Genomic DNA, 14761 nt, shown 5'->3' on the forward strand with positions numbered 1-14761 from the left:
TGAGTTGTTTTCAAACGAAATAGGTTACATTTTATAACGTGTTTCTATTGAAAAGTATCTGAGAAACATGTAAACATAGCATTTCTCGTACAACCAGAAATCAATTTGTATTGTCTTCACCCTGTTGCAACAAATAAAATGTTTGTTATTTCTTTATATAATTGTGTCAACTGGATTACTTGAGAAGCAAAGGAAACCAAAAGGGATTTTTGGCAACTCTCTTACGAAATGGCCCTGAATGGATTATTAACACCTGGGATTTGGGTCACTGGGTCTGGGAATCACAAACAAATAAACAATAGAACTGGGATTTGGAAAACCAAAGGCTCTCCTGCTACAGCTGAAATATTACACTGATCACAAGAAACTGCATCTCCATATGACATGTACACAAAAACTTCATGGGGTGCACAGAAGGGAGCGACAAAGCGGGTTACTGTCCGCCATCTTTGATCCGGATTTTGAAATTGTCCGCGAAAAGTCCAGTCTCCCGCGCGACAGTATAGTGCCAGTCTCCCGCGTGATATGAAATGGCGTAAGTTAGATTGCCATTGATTGGATCGACCGCGGTCAAACGTCTCAAATATGCCAAAAAAAAAAACAAGAAAAGTTCTTCAAAGATAGATAAGGTTTTAATTTCCACAGTTCAAAGTTTGATACATTGCCGGTATCCTGACGATTTACTAAGTTTTTTGGAACTTAACTAAAAAAGTTCTACGTGTTTGAAAATAGCGATATGCGGACTTGTCGGCGCCATTTGTCAAAGCTTTGGTTCCAATGCGGAACATTTAAAAAGTAAGGGACGGACCATTATTTTCTTGGAGGGGGGGGGGGAGGGATGAAAAATTTTCCTCTGCAAACTTTTTTTTTTAGTTTATGCACCTCTGCAAGCAACTTTTTCCCCCACGCGCAACTATTTTCCTCTCGAGCAACTTGTTGCATTTTGAGCAATTTCCAGACCGAAGATCTCCGAAGATTATCCGAGCGTTGTTCAAAGACAATACGAACGTTTCCGAAGATTAACGAAGTTTGCCGAAGACTTTCGAGGAACATCTGAAGACATTTCAACTTTCGGTTTTGTAATGTTTTAAAAAACATTACAAAACTCGTCAGCAAACATGACGTCATTGATATTTCTCAGTTAGAGAAATCCTTGTATTTAACAAATTTTACCCTTAATATGTTATTTAGATAGTTCTTTTGCTGTAAAATTGCATAAAACTGCTTATAAATTAATCTCAAAGGGAAATTAGCATATATTTAGATAGATAGACATATATTTGGAGCAACTTTCGAGCAACTTTTATTGTCAGAAGCAACTTTTTTGGATTTTTGGAGCAACTTTTGAGCAACTTTTTGAAAAATTACGGGCAACTTTTTAGGAAATCTCGAGCAACTTGTGGAAAGCCCTAGTCTTTCCAGGCCCTGCAAACAATTTTTTTCAATATTTTTCATCCCCCCCCCCCCCTCCAAAAAAGTAATGGTCCGTCCCTAAAGAAACTCGTTTACCTGAGGAAATGGGAATATGTTTACACTCAGGAACTATAAATTTTATCTATCCTTACAAACACTTCATAATGAGCGAAATTCCCCGAAATAGAAAGAAAAGCTGCCTATGACGTATGACCGCGGTGGATTGATTGATTGCTGATTACCCGCCAAATTTGGACAAAGAATGTGCACGTGACCGCGAAGAAGCGGGAGTGGTCTTCCCGTCCCAAGGTTGGTTGCCATGTTGATTTGTACGCTGTTGTTCGTTTCGCCAAGGCGGAAATTGATAGTGTTTTCCTCATTTTACGCCTGCTAGATCGCTTGAAACCGTGGCTTTATTAATGCAAGTGTGATGTGGTGTCTTGGAAATGGGCACAGGGAGCGCATTCCGTTTTAAAGAAGCCGGGGGAAGCAAAGAATTTCACGGTGCGAGTGTTGAGGTACTTGTTCAAGGTGATGTTTCTGAGCGTATCAATGTCTTGTTCATCTGCGACGAGTGGGGATCCTCGAAGGGAGGTCTGTCGACTTTCAACAGAGAGTTTGCAGTGAATCTGGCTAAAGCATCACGCGAAAGTCTAAAGATATACTGCTATGTTTGCAAAAGCAGCGAAGAAGACAGACAAGATGCGAGCAAACAGGGAGTGAATTTGATCACTGCAGAGCGAGTTCCAGGATCAAGTTATCCCACAGAGGGGCTGAAAAATCCACCGCCAGAGATTAAACATCTTGATGTCGTTGTGGGCCATGGTCGGAAATTCGGCGGTGCTGCTTATTTAATTTCGGACAGGACAAAATGTAAGTGGATACATTTCGTTCATGTATTCTGTGAAGACCTAGGAAAACACAAACTGGAAGGAGGCGCCGTGTCCGATGCAATTGCAGAAAGCGAAGAGAAGAGTAAACAAGAATTAGAGCTTTGCGAAAAAGCCCATCTTGTTTTTGCTGTCGGCGCTGAACTTCAAGAAAAATACATACGACGTATTCCAGAGATAAAAGCTATCACTCCTGGGCTTTTAAAAACGTTTTCTGTTAGTGAAAGACAACCGCACAGTGTTCTAAAGAGTTTCCGCGTTTTCACGTTTGGTCGTGGAAGTTTTGAGGACTTTGAACTCAAGGGATATGATATTATTGCCAAGGCGATATCTACACTTGAGAGAAGGTTTGAATTGACTTTCGTTGGCTCTCCACAAGGTAAACAGAAAAAACTACAGAAGTGGTTTCTCGACGAAACGAAAATAGCAAAAAACCAACTAACCATCCGTGGCTATTGTGACTATAAAGAAATCAAAAAGATGTTTCGTGAAGCTGATGTAATAGTCATGCCATCCCGTACAGAAGGCTTTGGTCTGGTGGCCCTGGAAGCAATATCGGCTGGTGTCCCTGTGCTTGTTTCCAGTGAATCTGGTCTGGCTAAAGCATTAGAGGAAGTTGAAGGTGGGATGTCTGTGGTAGTCAACTCTGATAGGCCACAGGACTGGGCAGAAAGAATCAAAGAGTTATCAGAACAAAACCCAGAAGACAGACACGAGAGTGCCCTGCATCTCAGAGAACAGTATGGAAAGATTTATAACTGGGAAAATGAATGTAAGAAATTTGAGCAGATGGTTCACGAGTTGGTGCAGAAGCCTGATAAAGCTGTCCCGGTAAGCTGTGTATTGAAAGGTTTGCTATTTTTTATGTTAGTCCGTAAGTATTGAGTTCCCTTTGTCTAGTGCTTGACGTAAGCTCATGTTTTTACAAGTGGCCTTTTGCTTTCCTTTGTAAAAGATTCGTTGCCAAAACCGAAATGTTTTCAGTGTGGGACTAATTTATGTCACATTTTCATGAATGTGAGTAGACTGTTCACAGCCTCTCGATTTTTCAACGTAAAAATGCAAACTGACGATGACGGATGTACTGTGAAAAATAAAAAAGTCGTATTATTTTTGAAAAATGCAAACGTATTGCAAAAGCGAGTGATCGAGCGTGAAGCACGAGCCCACGGGGGAGGGGGGCGGTAAGCGAGCGAAAGAAAAATAGAGAGGCTGTAGACATCTTTGAATAAAAGTGGAAGTATTAGACTCCTCCCCTTGTCATCGCCTTTTAATTTACAACTCCGCCTCTTGACCTTTCAATTAAATCGGACCAGTAAAATCTGAGTGGTAAAGTGCTTGCTTAATTGACTACAAGTGTCAGTTTACAAAACAACTACTGTGGTGACAACAACACATGAGTTTTTATTTCGTTGTAGAGGATGTTGTCTGAGATGACTTCTTCAACCCCCCAAAAACCTGCAAAAAGAGGCAGAAAGCCGAAAACAAGCGGTCCCTCCAATTTTTGTAGAATATACAGGTTCCCATTTGCAATTGGCTTGGGGAAATTCAGGAAAGACATCGTACATCTCTGCGGAAAATTCATTTGTTAAGCCAAAACGTGAAGGTGTTTTTACGGCAGACGTATTCGTCGATTTGCATAGAATTGCAGTGCAATAAGACGAATTTCGTTCTGGTTGAAATATTGAATTTATAAAGAAATCTCTAGCACAACCGATAGATGGTGTAGTATCTCCTACAAGGCAAGTTGATCGTGACGAGCGACAAAAGAATGCACGTTTGCCCACACGCCGAGGCAAAAGTATGCCGAGCCAGAGTAAAATTCCAACTACGTCCTCGAGAAGAGGTGGCAAACAGCCCTCTGCCGCGAGCAACGAAACGTTTGGAAACTCCAACGAGCGTTCCAAAACGATCCACGCAACCTCAGCAGTCAATAGTGATGAAAATCGAGGAAAGCAAGTCACCGCCTGCAAGCAATCATGATTGGCCATGGTCAAGGTGATGACACTTTTGCAGCCTTTCAACCAATGGTAATTTTCCGTTTCTGGAAAAAAGGGAAATTCAATATTTCCAAAGATGTCTGCAGACCCTCTTTTTTTCGCTCCCCGCCCCCAACCCCCTTGCTTTTTCCGTTTTGTGCTGGCATCCAGTTTTCTTGCCATTCTCACCGTGCGGTCATCGATCGAAAAAACACGAAAAAATAGAGGGCTGTGAACAGTCTAGAATGGGAGTGACAATGGCCAAACGGTTAGTGCATATTTTGGGCTCCAAATCCAGTAGTCTGGGCTTGAGCCCTATCTGGGGTGTACACTCATAGTACCTCTCTTCACCAGGGTGTATAAATGGACCAGTAAATTTAATGCTGAGAGAAATCCCTTCATTAGACTAGCATCCCTTCTGGGTGGGAAAAAAAGTATCCTGATCAGTTCAATTATAAGTCTATAGCACAATAAGTCCTGGCCTGATGGTTCACTTAAGGGATATGAAAGTAATTTTATATATGCCATTTATTTATATATTTTTTATGAAAGTCATTCAGTTCACATAAAAATTGGTACATGCAGTGGTTTTAGTTATGTAAATGATCAAGACACCAAAAGAAACAATAGAAAATGAACTACATTAACTGGTAGCTACAGTGTACATAGTTATTCTGGGTGCACTTGTACATGTCCTGTCAAATTCTGCTTCAAATTGTTTTCAGTGGCGCAATGGCTAGCAGTTTTGATTCAATGATCATTTATGAATACAAAATGATCATCACGGGGTGTCAATAGCCATCACTTTAAAATCCAAACAAGTTACAACGCAAAGTTCTTGGTCTGAGGAGTAACGTGAAATAACTACAGAGCCACCTTAAGTGACAAATATTCACCTTTTTCAATGTCATGTATGTCGATCCGGCTATATATGCTAATACACCCATGCCACCCATCATGACCCATGTATAATGTACATGTTTGCAGGCAAACTTATTAACCCAGTACATTAATTAAGTACATTAATATGTATAAATTAAATTATGATAAATAAAAGTGGACCAGTAAAATTATACTGACTTATTATGATGTTTTACTTTTATTATCTTTTTTACAGATCAATATGGAAATGTGACTGCACAGGTTGAAACAGTTGTCTCTGTAGATAAAGAACTTGCACAGACAAACAAAGGTATAGGTGTAGTGCTAATAGTGCATACAACAGCCTGTGTTTTAATATTGCATTTTTCACATAAAAACAGTTGATGTGTTTTTATGTATGTGCAAATAAGTGATGGATTCAAGGGTTTTAGTTTTAATTTATATAATTACTTTCTGTATTTTTGTATTATTTTAGGGAGTTTTTATACAGGGTTAACCTCGTAACTTCCTTTTCCAGATGCCTTTTTCCCCCTTTTTTTTTTACTTGTAACTTTGCGTCTTGAATAAAAAATGTATGTTAATCTATGTTATGTTACGGTACTTAATGTTATAAAAGAAAATCTATAAAATTATCTGAGCAAAAGAAAGCATGTCTATTAAGCAAACAGGCATTAATTAAAGTGAGAGAAGTTCAAAACCTCAGTTCAATGGCATTATTCAATAATAATAAATATCCACTGACCTATGGATACTGTTCCAATAATTTTTGTCTGAATTTTTTACCACATGTGTAAAAATAATGATTTTAATTATTTAATAATGTCCTCTTTGGGTGCATCTCAGCCAATAATTAGCTTAGCTTAAGTTGGTTACGGTATTTACAGAAGTTGTTTAACATTTAATATACATTATTAAAGTTATACATGTTATATTGGAGGGGGCCAAATTAAAGAAAGGTTTTCAGGCCAAGAAAACATTAGCTGCACTCCTCAGAACAATTTTTGCAAAAGTCTTGACTTGCAAGCAGGTTAATGTTTTCCCTCACTCCCCCTTTTAAGTGTTGTTTCATGGGCTTTGCAGTTAACAAGGCTTTGTTTTCACAAAATGACATCTGCGGGATTAAAATGGGTGAGGGCAGGTTTGAACCAATGAGCTGTGATACTCAAATTTGTAGTTATTACAAACGTTTAAGTCAGAGTTATCTTATTCTATAATTAAGGTAGTTTGATTGATCAGGCCTAAAAATACAGCGTATTGATATTATTTTTTTTCTTAGATCCAGGTGGCAATCCAGTTTCTTCAACTGACACAGAAGCAAAACAGAATCAAGAAAGAGACTTACTAACAGGTGTGTGTGCATTATAATGTGCGCAGAAATATCTTGCTGAATTTTGCAAATTATGTACATGTTAATGTGTTAATGATGATGATGATGATGATGATAGTGGTTAATTATAACAATAATAATGGAATGTTTTGGATTCTGATTGGACAACTGCAGTAAAATTAATTACCTAGCTAAGGAGTTCGTATATTATTACTCTTGAGTGCTTTCCAAAGGACTATTTGACACAAAAGGTTTCAAAGATTTCCAAAGTATATTGCCCCCAATTAAGAAATCCTAAGATTTTCTGAAGTTGACCCAAACCATTCTGAAGATTTTCAAAGTCTACCTGAAGACTCCTGAAAATTTCCATCAGATATTGACCTGAAGTCTTGCAAAATTTTCCAAAGTTGAACCAATGGTTTCTGTCAAGGTTGAGTTTACCCAAAGTACGCATACTGATTGAGACATAAAGCATACTGTTCTGAATGGGCACGATTCATAGTATGGAAATATGCTCGTGATTTTGTTGGGCACATGTGCTAGTATCATCGATTACCATCAATTTTCATCAATCGTTTTCAATTTGGTTTGCTTCAATATCACTTAATATTCATTTTCGTGATGTACTGTCTGTTATGCAGCAAAAACCAAATGGTAGGTCACTTGAGAGATACAACAGCAAAAGTTCTGTTATGTGCAGGTACATTATGACGTAAGCTAAGCTAGCCAAAGAAATACACTACCAGAAGATTCTGTGCGAAAAACCATGTGAAATACTGGCCGCGGCCGCACTTGGCGAGTTAACCGAGTTATTTCCAATTAATCAATTAAAATTAACCGGGTTACAAAATGTCTAGTGCGGCCGCACCTTAGGGTGGAAGAGACATGTACAGGAGAGGGGTGGACAAGAAAAGTGATTCCCACGGTGACAGGAACTGCACTAGAGTTGAGAAAAATGTTGCGAATATGTGGTGTAATATTTTGTAACAGCAAAAGGAAAGAGGGAAAAAAGTAATTGAGGGGGAACTTAGAGAAAAAGCCATAAAATGCTAAGGAATGTCCCCCTGTGTCTCCCCCCAGCCCATCCCCCACAATAGAATCCCAAAACTCCTGATTTCTTGAACCAATTTTTGTTTCCCTTGAATATAAAAAGTGCTTCTCTGTAATGTTACCCCAGATCTCTTAGGGCCTGATTACATGAGCCGGCTGGCCTGGTAGCCGGGCGGCCGGCGGATCCGGCACGCTGTTAAACGCAACAAAAATCACTTGCAATACATGACAACCGGGCCAGCCCGGCAGCCGAGATCCCGGAAGAAAGGCATCGTAAACTTTAGCTTTTTCTACGCCAAGGCAGTGGTCTGCATGCATGTGAAAAATTACATAATTATTGATTTTACGGAAATTTTTCTTAGAACCAGGTGGCCATACAGTTTCTTCCACTCCATCAACTGACAGAGGAGCAAATCAGAATAAAGACAAAGACCCACTTACAGGTGTGTGTGCAATAAGGGCATAGGTTTTTGCTGACTTTTTCAATGCATGTACATCTACACTTGCAGCCTGCTTAATACTGTGAATAAGTCTATTTTGTTGATCTGTGAGTCCATTCTTTTCAGCTCATGATGGAAGTAAAGTTTCTCCCTCCTCTTTAACTGTCACAGGAGTGAAACAGAATAATGAACAAGAGTCATCAACAGGTGAGTACAGTCGAAGCCTCTTAACGGACACTCTCGTAAGCGGACAGCTCACTTACGGTCACCTTGTCTGAAACCCCGTTTTTACTCCCATACAAACTCTGTATTTTTACATTCTCGTAAGCGGACATTCCCGTAAGCGGCCGCGGACACTTTCAGAGATTACGATTTAGACTTTTTCTTTGTTTTTATTCTCCCGTAAGCGGACAGCCCAAAGAAAATCCATGACAACCTCTGAATCTTCTTTTATAAATCAACTTCACATCGCCATTCGTCACAATGATTTTAAAGTAATTACAGAACCATATTTCAGTGTTTGTTTTGTCGTCATTCACGTCCGTCCGGTTATTGTTAGCTGGGCAAGCTCCCGTAAGCGGCCATCTTTCCCCTTCACTTTTAGTGGCCGCTTACGAGAACCCTTCTCGTAGCGGCCAGCTCCAGTTACGGACACTTTTTCGCGTCCCGAGGGTGTCCGCTTACGAGAGCTTCGACTGTACATGCATGTGCATGTCAGTAGTGCATTATAATGTATGCTAACTATGGTTGCTAAGTAGCTGGCATGCATGCAGAATCAAGGACAGCAGAACATTTTCCAGGTTGGGGGGGGGACTAGTGCCCTGACGTGGGGGGCTTAAAAGACTCTCCTCTTAATAAGCCCCCCCCCCCTTCCCGGCTCCGCCGTCCCTGAGAATGAGAATTATTTTCCTTTATTTCTTAGTACAACTTTCCAGGGCCTAATTTTAAAATATTAAATAACAGCTTGCCCCATCAAACAGGCAACTCTTGAGGGCAGTGAAGTGCTTGTCGTCAAGTTACTTTTTTTGTCTTAAAATCACAAATATTTAGTCAGCCAACAGCTTGCAGCTCATTGGGCATTGGTGAGCATAAAAAGTTACTCGCCCGACAAGAAATTTACTCAATGCTCCAGTTCACCAGATGAGACATTTGTCAAGCTTGTCATGTACTACTAGTTTTGTTTCTTTGTTAAAGCGTGCCTGCAGCCAGTACAATGGCCAGACTGATGCATTTTTATCTTTATTCTCCTCAGAACCAGATCCAGATAGAAGTTCAAAAACAAAACAAACGGAAGGGAATAAAGAAGGATCACTAACCACAGGTACCTTAAATATGCATGCAGAATATATACAACAGCATGTGCTTTAATTTACATCCTTTTATATATTTATTTATTTATTTATTAGTTATTTACTTATATAGTATGTTGCTGTTGTTTATGTATCAATGCAAATGAGTGCAGACAATAAGGATGGTGATCTGATGTATTTGGATCAGTGCACAAAGGCAATCTGAGTAAATAAAATCAAATGTTGGCACACAGAGAGTCATAAGATTCTTTCTTTGATAGAATGATCTGTTTACATCCTAAATGAGCTGAGCAAACAACTTTGTTCTAAGCTGGAAGATTTTCCTGGTGTCCAGACTCTGTTGACCGTGAACAACTTATACAAGTGAATAAACACACAATGATTTAATTATTAAATTTTATCAATAGTGTCATATGTACCGTATGCCGACGTTATCGTTACTGGATTCACAATCTGATTGATCACTGTTTGAATTCAGTCTTATAAATTGAATTGTAGCATGTCCAAGTTCAACTACCCAAATTTTTTTCATTTATTTCCCCGTGTTTGGTATTAAAGCCAAAACACGTCTATTGCATCCTTTCATATTAAAACAAGGGTTCAAAGCCTCCATTGAGTCCAAGTTTTAATACTTTTATTATTATTGCTGTAAATAATAACAGCCTATAAAAAGTACAGCTGATTGTGATAATAGCTTAGTGAGCTCTCTAAGAGAATAGTTATCAGCATAGATTGACAGGCTTCCTGCACTCAGGAAGCCTGTCATTCCCGCCAAGGGCACAGTGACAGACCAGTTAGAGAGTTCATGCATAATTCTGACGACAAACGTAGGGTGAAAGCGCGCGCGCGGGGAGACGTTACATTAATCTTTGTATCCGTTCTGTAACGAACTGTAAAACGAAAAACCAACCCAGGGTGAATCTCTCTAACCACGTTTCAAACCGCGGTACCACAGCTGGCCCTACGCGCCTGAGCCGACAATTATCAATCTATGCAGACTTATTTTCTAGACAATATTTGCAAATAGCAAAAGTCCAGTGTCAGAGGTGAAATAGGAAAAGTTCGTTATTTGCGTTTAAAGTTTTGACGATCAAATAAACGAATAACATGAGCAAAAAGTATTTCAGACCCGACAAGCGTACACAACTAAGTTGTATATACTATTACAAGGCTTGCTTTTCAAAAATAAATTAACATACAGCAAAAATAATAAACTTACCAACGGAAAGATAAGAGCCAGTCGCGGAACAATCTCGTTTGGTCGTTTTTATTTTCAGGCTCGCGACAGTAACATGCACGCGCGTACCTTGTTTAAATGATCGCGTTGTGAGCGCGCGCAACCTGGATCGCATGCAGTTTCGCAAGAGACAGAAAGAAGGAATCCTTTTAACTTTGAAATTGTTATGTTTTAAAGTTTGGTTTTTTCATTTATTTCCCCGTGTTTGGTATTAAAGCCAAAACACGTCTATTGCATCCTTTCATATTAAAACAAGGGTTCAAAGCCTCCATTGAGTCCAAGTTTTAATACTTTTATTATTATTGCTGTAAATAATAACAGCCTATAAAAAGTACAGCCGACCGCGACAACAGCTCAGCGAGCTCCCCAAGAGAATAGTTATCAGCATAGATTGATAAAGAAAAAAAAAAAAAAAAAAAACACGCAAGTCTGCACTCAGGAAGCCTGTCATTCTCGTCAGGGGCACAGTGACAGACCAGTTAGAGAGTTCATGCATAATTCTGACGACAAACGTAGGGTGAAAGCGCGCGCGCGGGGAGACGTTACATTAATCTTTGTATCCGTTCTGTAACGAACTGTAAAACGAAAAACCAACCCAGGGTGAATCTCTCTAACCACGTTTCAAACCGCGGTACCACAGCTGGCCCTACGCGCCTGAGCCGACAATTATCAATCTATGTAGACTTATTTTCTAGACAATATTTGCAAATAGCAAAAGTCCAGTGTCAGAGGTGAAATAGGAAAAGTTCGCTATTTGCGTTTAAAGTTTTGACGATCAAATAAACGAATAACATGAGCAAAAAGTATTTCAGACCCGACAAGCGTACACAACTAAGTTGTATATACTATTACAAGGCTTGCTTTTCAAAAATAAATTAACATACAGCAAAAATAATAAACTTACCAACGGAAAGATAAGAGCCAGTCGCGGAACAATCTCGTTTGGCTTTTTCATTTATTTCCCCGTGTTTGGTATTAAAGCCAAAACACGTCTATTGCATCCTTTCATATTAAAACAAGGGTTCAAAGCCTCCATTGAGTCCAAGTTTTAATACTTTTATTATTATTGCTGTAAATAATAACAGCCTATAAAAAGTACAGCTGATTGTGATAATAGCTTAGTGAGCTCTCTAAGAGAATAGTTATCAGCATAGATTGATAAAGAAAAAAAACACGCAAGTCTGCACTCAGGAAGCCTGTCATTCTCGTCAGGGGCACAGTGACAGACCAGTTAGAGAGTTCATGCATAATTCTGACGACAAACGTAGGGTGAAAGCGCGCGCGGGGAGACGTTACATTAATCTTTGTATCCGTTCTGTAACGAACTGTAAAACGAAAAACCAACCCAGGGTGAATCTCTCTAACCACGTTTCAAACCGCGGTACCACAGCTGGCCCTACGCGCCTGAGCCGACAATTATCAATCTATGTAGACTTATTTTCTAGACAATATTTGCAAATAGCAAAAGTCCAGTGTCAGAGGTGAAATAGGAAAAGTTCGTTATTTGCGTTTAAAGTTTTGACGATCAAATAAACGAATAACATGAGCAAAAAGTATTTCAGACCCGACAAGCGTACACAACTAAGTTGTATATACTATTACAAGGCTTGCTTTTCAAAAATAAATTAACATACAGCAAAAATAATAAACTTACCAACGGAAAGATAAGAGCCAGTCGCGGAACAATCTCGTTTGGTCGTTTTTATTTTCAGGCTCGCGACAGTAACATGCACGCGCGTACCTTGTTTAAATGATCGCGTTGTGAGCGCGCGCAACCTGGATCGCATGCAGTTTCGCAAGAGACAGAAAGAAGGAATCCTTTTAACTTTGAAATTGTTATGTTTTAAAGTTTGGTTTTTGATTTTTAGAAGCGAAGAATTAGTTCCATCTTTTTTGGGCTCCATTTTTTGATATTCAAACCAAGTAGTGTTGGAACTGACTAGGTTCCAATATCTTGGCTTTTTGTAAGTAGCAGATGTAGACCTCATCCACAACGAACAAGTGAATGGCAGGCCGACCAGAAATCATGTACCAGTGACACGATCATCTGAGAGACCAAACCAACCAAATGAAGGCAGGGAGTAGAGGCTTCATCCTGTTGACTGCATGACTATAGGCTCTGATTTAATTTAATTTTTATTTAAATTTAAGCGAAGGAATAGTTCCAACGTTGCGGGCGCCATTTTTTGATATTCAAACCAAAAAGTATTGGAACAATCTCGGTTTTGATATTTTGTTTTTTCGCGTTTATGTAAGTAGCAGATGTAGACCACATCCACGACGAACAAATGAATGGCAGGTCGAACAGAACTCATGTACCAATTACATGATAATCTGAGAGACCAAACCAGACAACTGAATGCAGGGAGTGGCGGCTACATCCTGTTGGCTGTATGAATAATGAATCTTATTTGTATCTGTAGGTCAGTTCTGTCAGATTCGTGGGGTATCTGTAGAAGAACATTGCACCAGTACCTCGGTTCAGCGAGGAAACCCTGAGGTTTCCTTTCTAACTTGTAAAAATCGGGTGGGATGGATCTGGGAAGGCGCCTCATGGCCCGTTAACCTTCCTACCTATTGCCATTCTTTCTATTATTATTGGCAACCAAACTTTGTTTTTACAAAACATTCACTTCATTTATAAAAATATCTTTAACTCTGAAAAGCCTCCAAATAAGATTCATTATTCATACAGCCAACAGGATGTAGCCGCCACTCCCTGCATTCAGTTGTCTGGTTTGGTCTCTCAGATTATCATGTAATTGGTACACGAGTTCTGTTCGACCTGCCATTCATTTGTGCGGTTTGAAACGTGGTTAGAGAGATTCACCCTGGGTTGGTTTTTTCGTTTTACAGTTCGTTACAGAACGGATACAAAGATTATGTAACGTCTCCCCGCGCGCGCGCTTTCACCCTACGTTTGTCGTCAGAATTATGCATGAACTCTCTAACTGGTCTGTCACTGTGCCCCTGACGAGAATGACAGGCTTCCTGAGTGCAGACTTGCGTGTTTTTTTCTTTATCAATCTATGCTGATAACTATTCTTTTAGTGAGCTCACTAAGCTATTATCACAATCAGCTGTACTTTTTATAGGCTGTTATTATTTACAGCAATAATAATAAAAGTATTAAAACTTGGACTCAATGGAGGCTTTGAACCCTTGTTTTAATATGAAAGGATGCAATAGACGTGTTTTGGCTTTAATACCAAACACGGGGAAATAAATGAAAATGAGAATGACAGGCTTCCTGAGTGCAGACTTGCGTGTTTTTTTTTCTTTATCAATCTATGCTGATAACTATTCTCTTAGAGAGCTCACTAAGCTATTATCACAATCAGCTGTACTTTTTATAGGCTGTTATTATTTACAGCAATAATAATAAAAGTATTAAAACTTGGACTCAATGGAGGCTTTGAACCCTTGTTTTAATATGAAAGGATGCAATAGACGTGTTTTGGCTTTAATACCAAACACGGGGAAATAAATGAAAAAGATTCACAATCTGATCGATCACTGTTTGAATTCAGTCTTATAAATCGAATCATAGCATGTCCAAGTTCAACTACCCAAATGCGTTTTTATTTTTTCTGCAGATCAAGCTCCACCCATATCTTTAGACAACAAAGGAGCAACACGTAACAAAGGACAAGTTTTGCCAACAGGTATATTGTATTGTATATGTCTTATTATTCACTCCCCACTGGGAACTTTGCCAGACTGCTTATCATGCAGTTTACAAGTTTCAAAGAAACGAGTAATGATGATGTCCCCTATGTGAGTGTGACCACTATACAGGGGACTACCTTCGGGGACTACGTCCCCTACTCTGAACAGAAAGTTAAGTTTAAGCATATGTACATGTATATGTAGTCAATTGTTAGGACTTTTTTACCACTTTTTACATCCCATTATCCAATCAGGAAAATTTTGTGCAATTTGACTCCCTAATGTCTAAGGAATGAGAGGAATTTGCAAAAGTTTTGTAGTCAAAGTTATGTAGGTCGTGAAAACATTCTGTGTGTGTGATTATATTAACTGTGGCATAATTTGGAAAATATTAAGGTTGTATGGGAATTCTAGAGATAAATTACTTCTGGATAAGCCTTATTTGTCTAACACCAGAGTGAGTGTAGTTCTTCCTCCGTCATTGTCCTTAATGCTAATTTCTTTTCCAAAGCGGCAACCTTTTAAATATAACATGCACACATGCAATATACGATTTATAATATT

The 14761-nt window shown here is 39.1% G+C and overlaps 2 protein-coding genes across 4 annotated transcripts in view; both read left to right on the forward strand.

Annotated features, from left to right (window-relative positions):
- Nucleotides 1–14761, forward strand: part of LOC144665183 (uncharacterized) — a 320693-nt gene that overhangs the window by 298568 nt on the left and 7364 nt on the right. The gene's annotated exons all lie outside the window — the stretch shown is intronic.
- The window catches only part of LOC144665187 (uncharacterized), a 74889-nt gene continuing 61865 nt past the window's right edge, over nucleotides 1738–14761 (forward strand). The window contains exons 1-7 of one of the 3 annotated variants that reach the window (XM_078526367.1): nucleotides 1738–3153; nucleotides 5400–5474; nucleotides 6441–6512; nucleotides 7904–7984; nucleotides 8108–8188; nucleotides 9240–9302; nucleotides 14125–14193. In XM_078526367.1, coding sequence (XP_078382493.1) covers nucleotides 1860–3153; nucleotides 5400–5474; nucleotides 6441–6512; nucleotides 7904–7984; nucleotides 8108–8188; nucleotides 9240–9302; nucleotides 14125–14193 — 1735 coding nt within the window. In that variant the 5' untranslated portion in view covers nucleotides 1738–1859. The remainder of the gene's footprint in view (nucleotides 3154–5399; nucleotides 5475–6440; nucleotides 6513–7903; nucleotides 7985–8107; nucleotides 8189–9239; nucleotides 9303–14124; nucleotides 14194–14761) is intronic. The other 2 variants (XM_078526366.1, XM_078526365.1) reach the window with 2 other exon arrangements.

Source organism: Oculina patagonica, chromosome 9 (assembly GCF_052425735.1).
Source record: "Oculina patagonica isolate OP01 chromosome 9, crgOcupat, whole genome shotgun sequence".
Taxonomy (NCBI): domain Eukaryota; kingdom Metazoa; phylum Cnidaria; class Anthozoa; order Scleractinia; family Oculinidae; genus Oculina; species Oculina patagonica.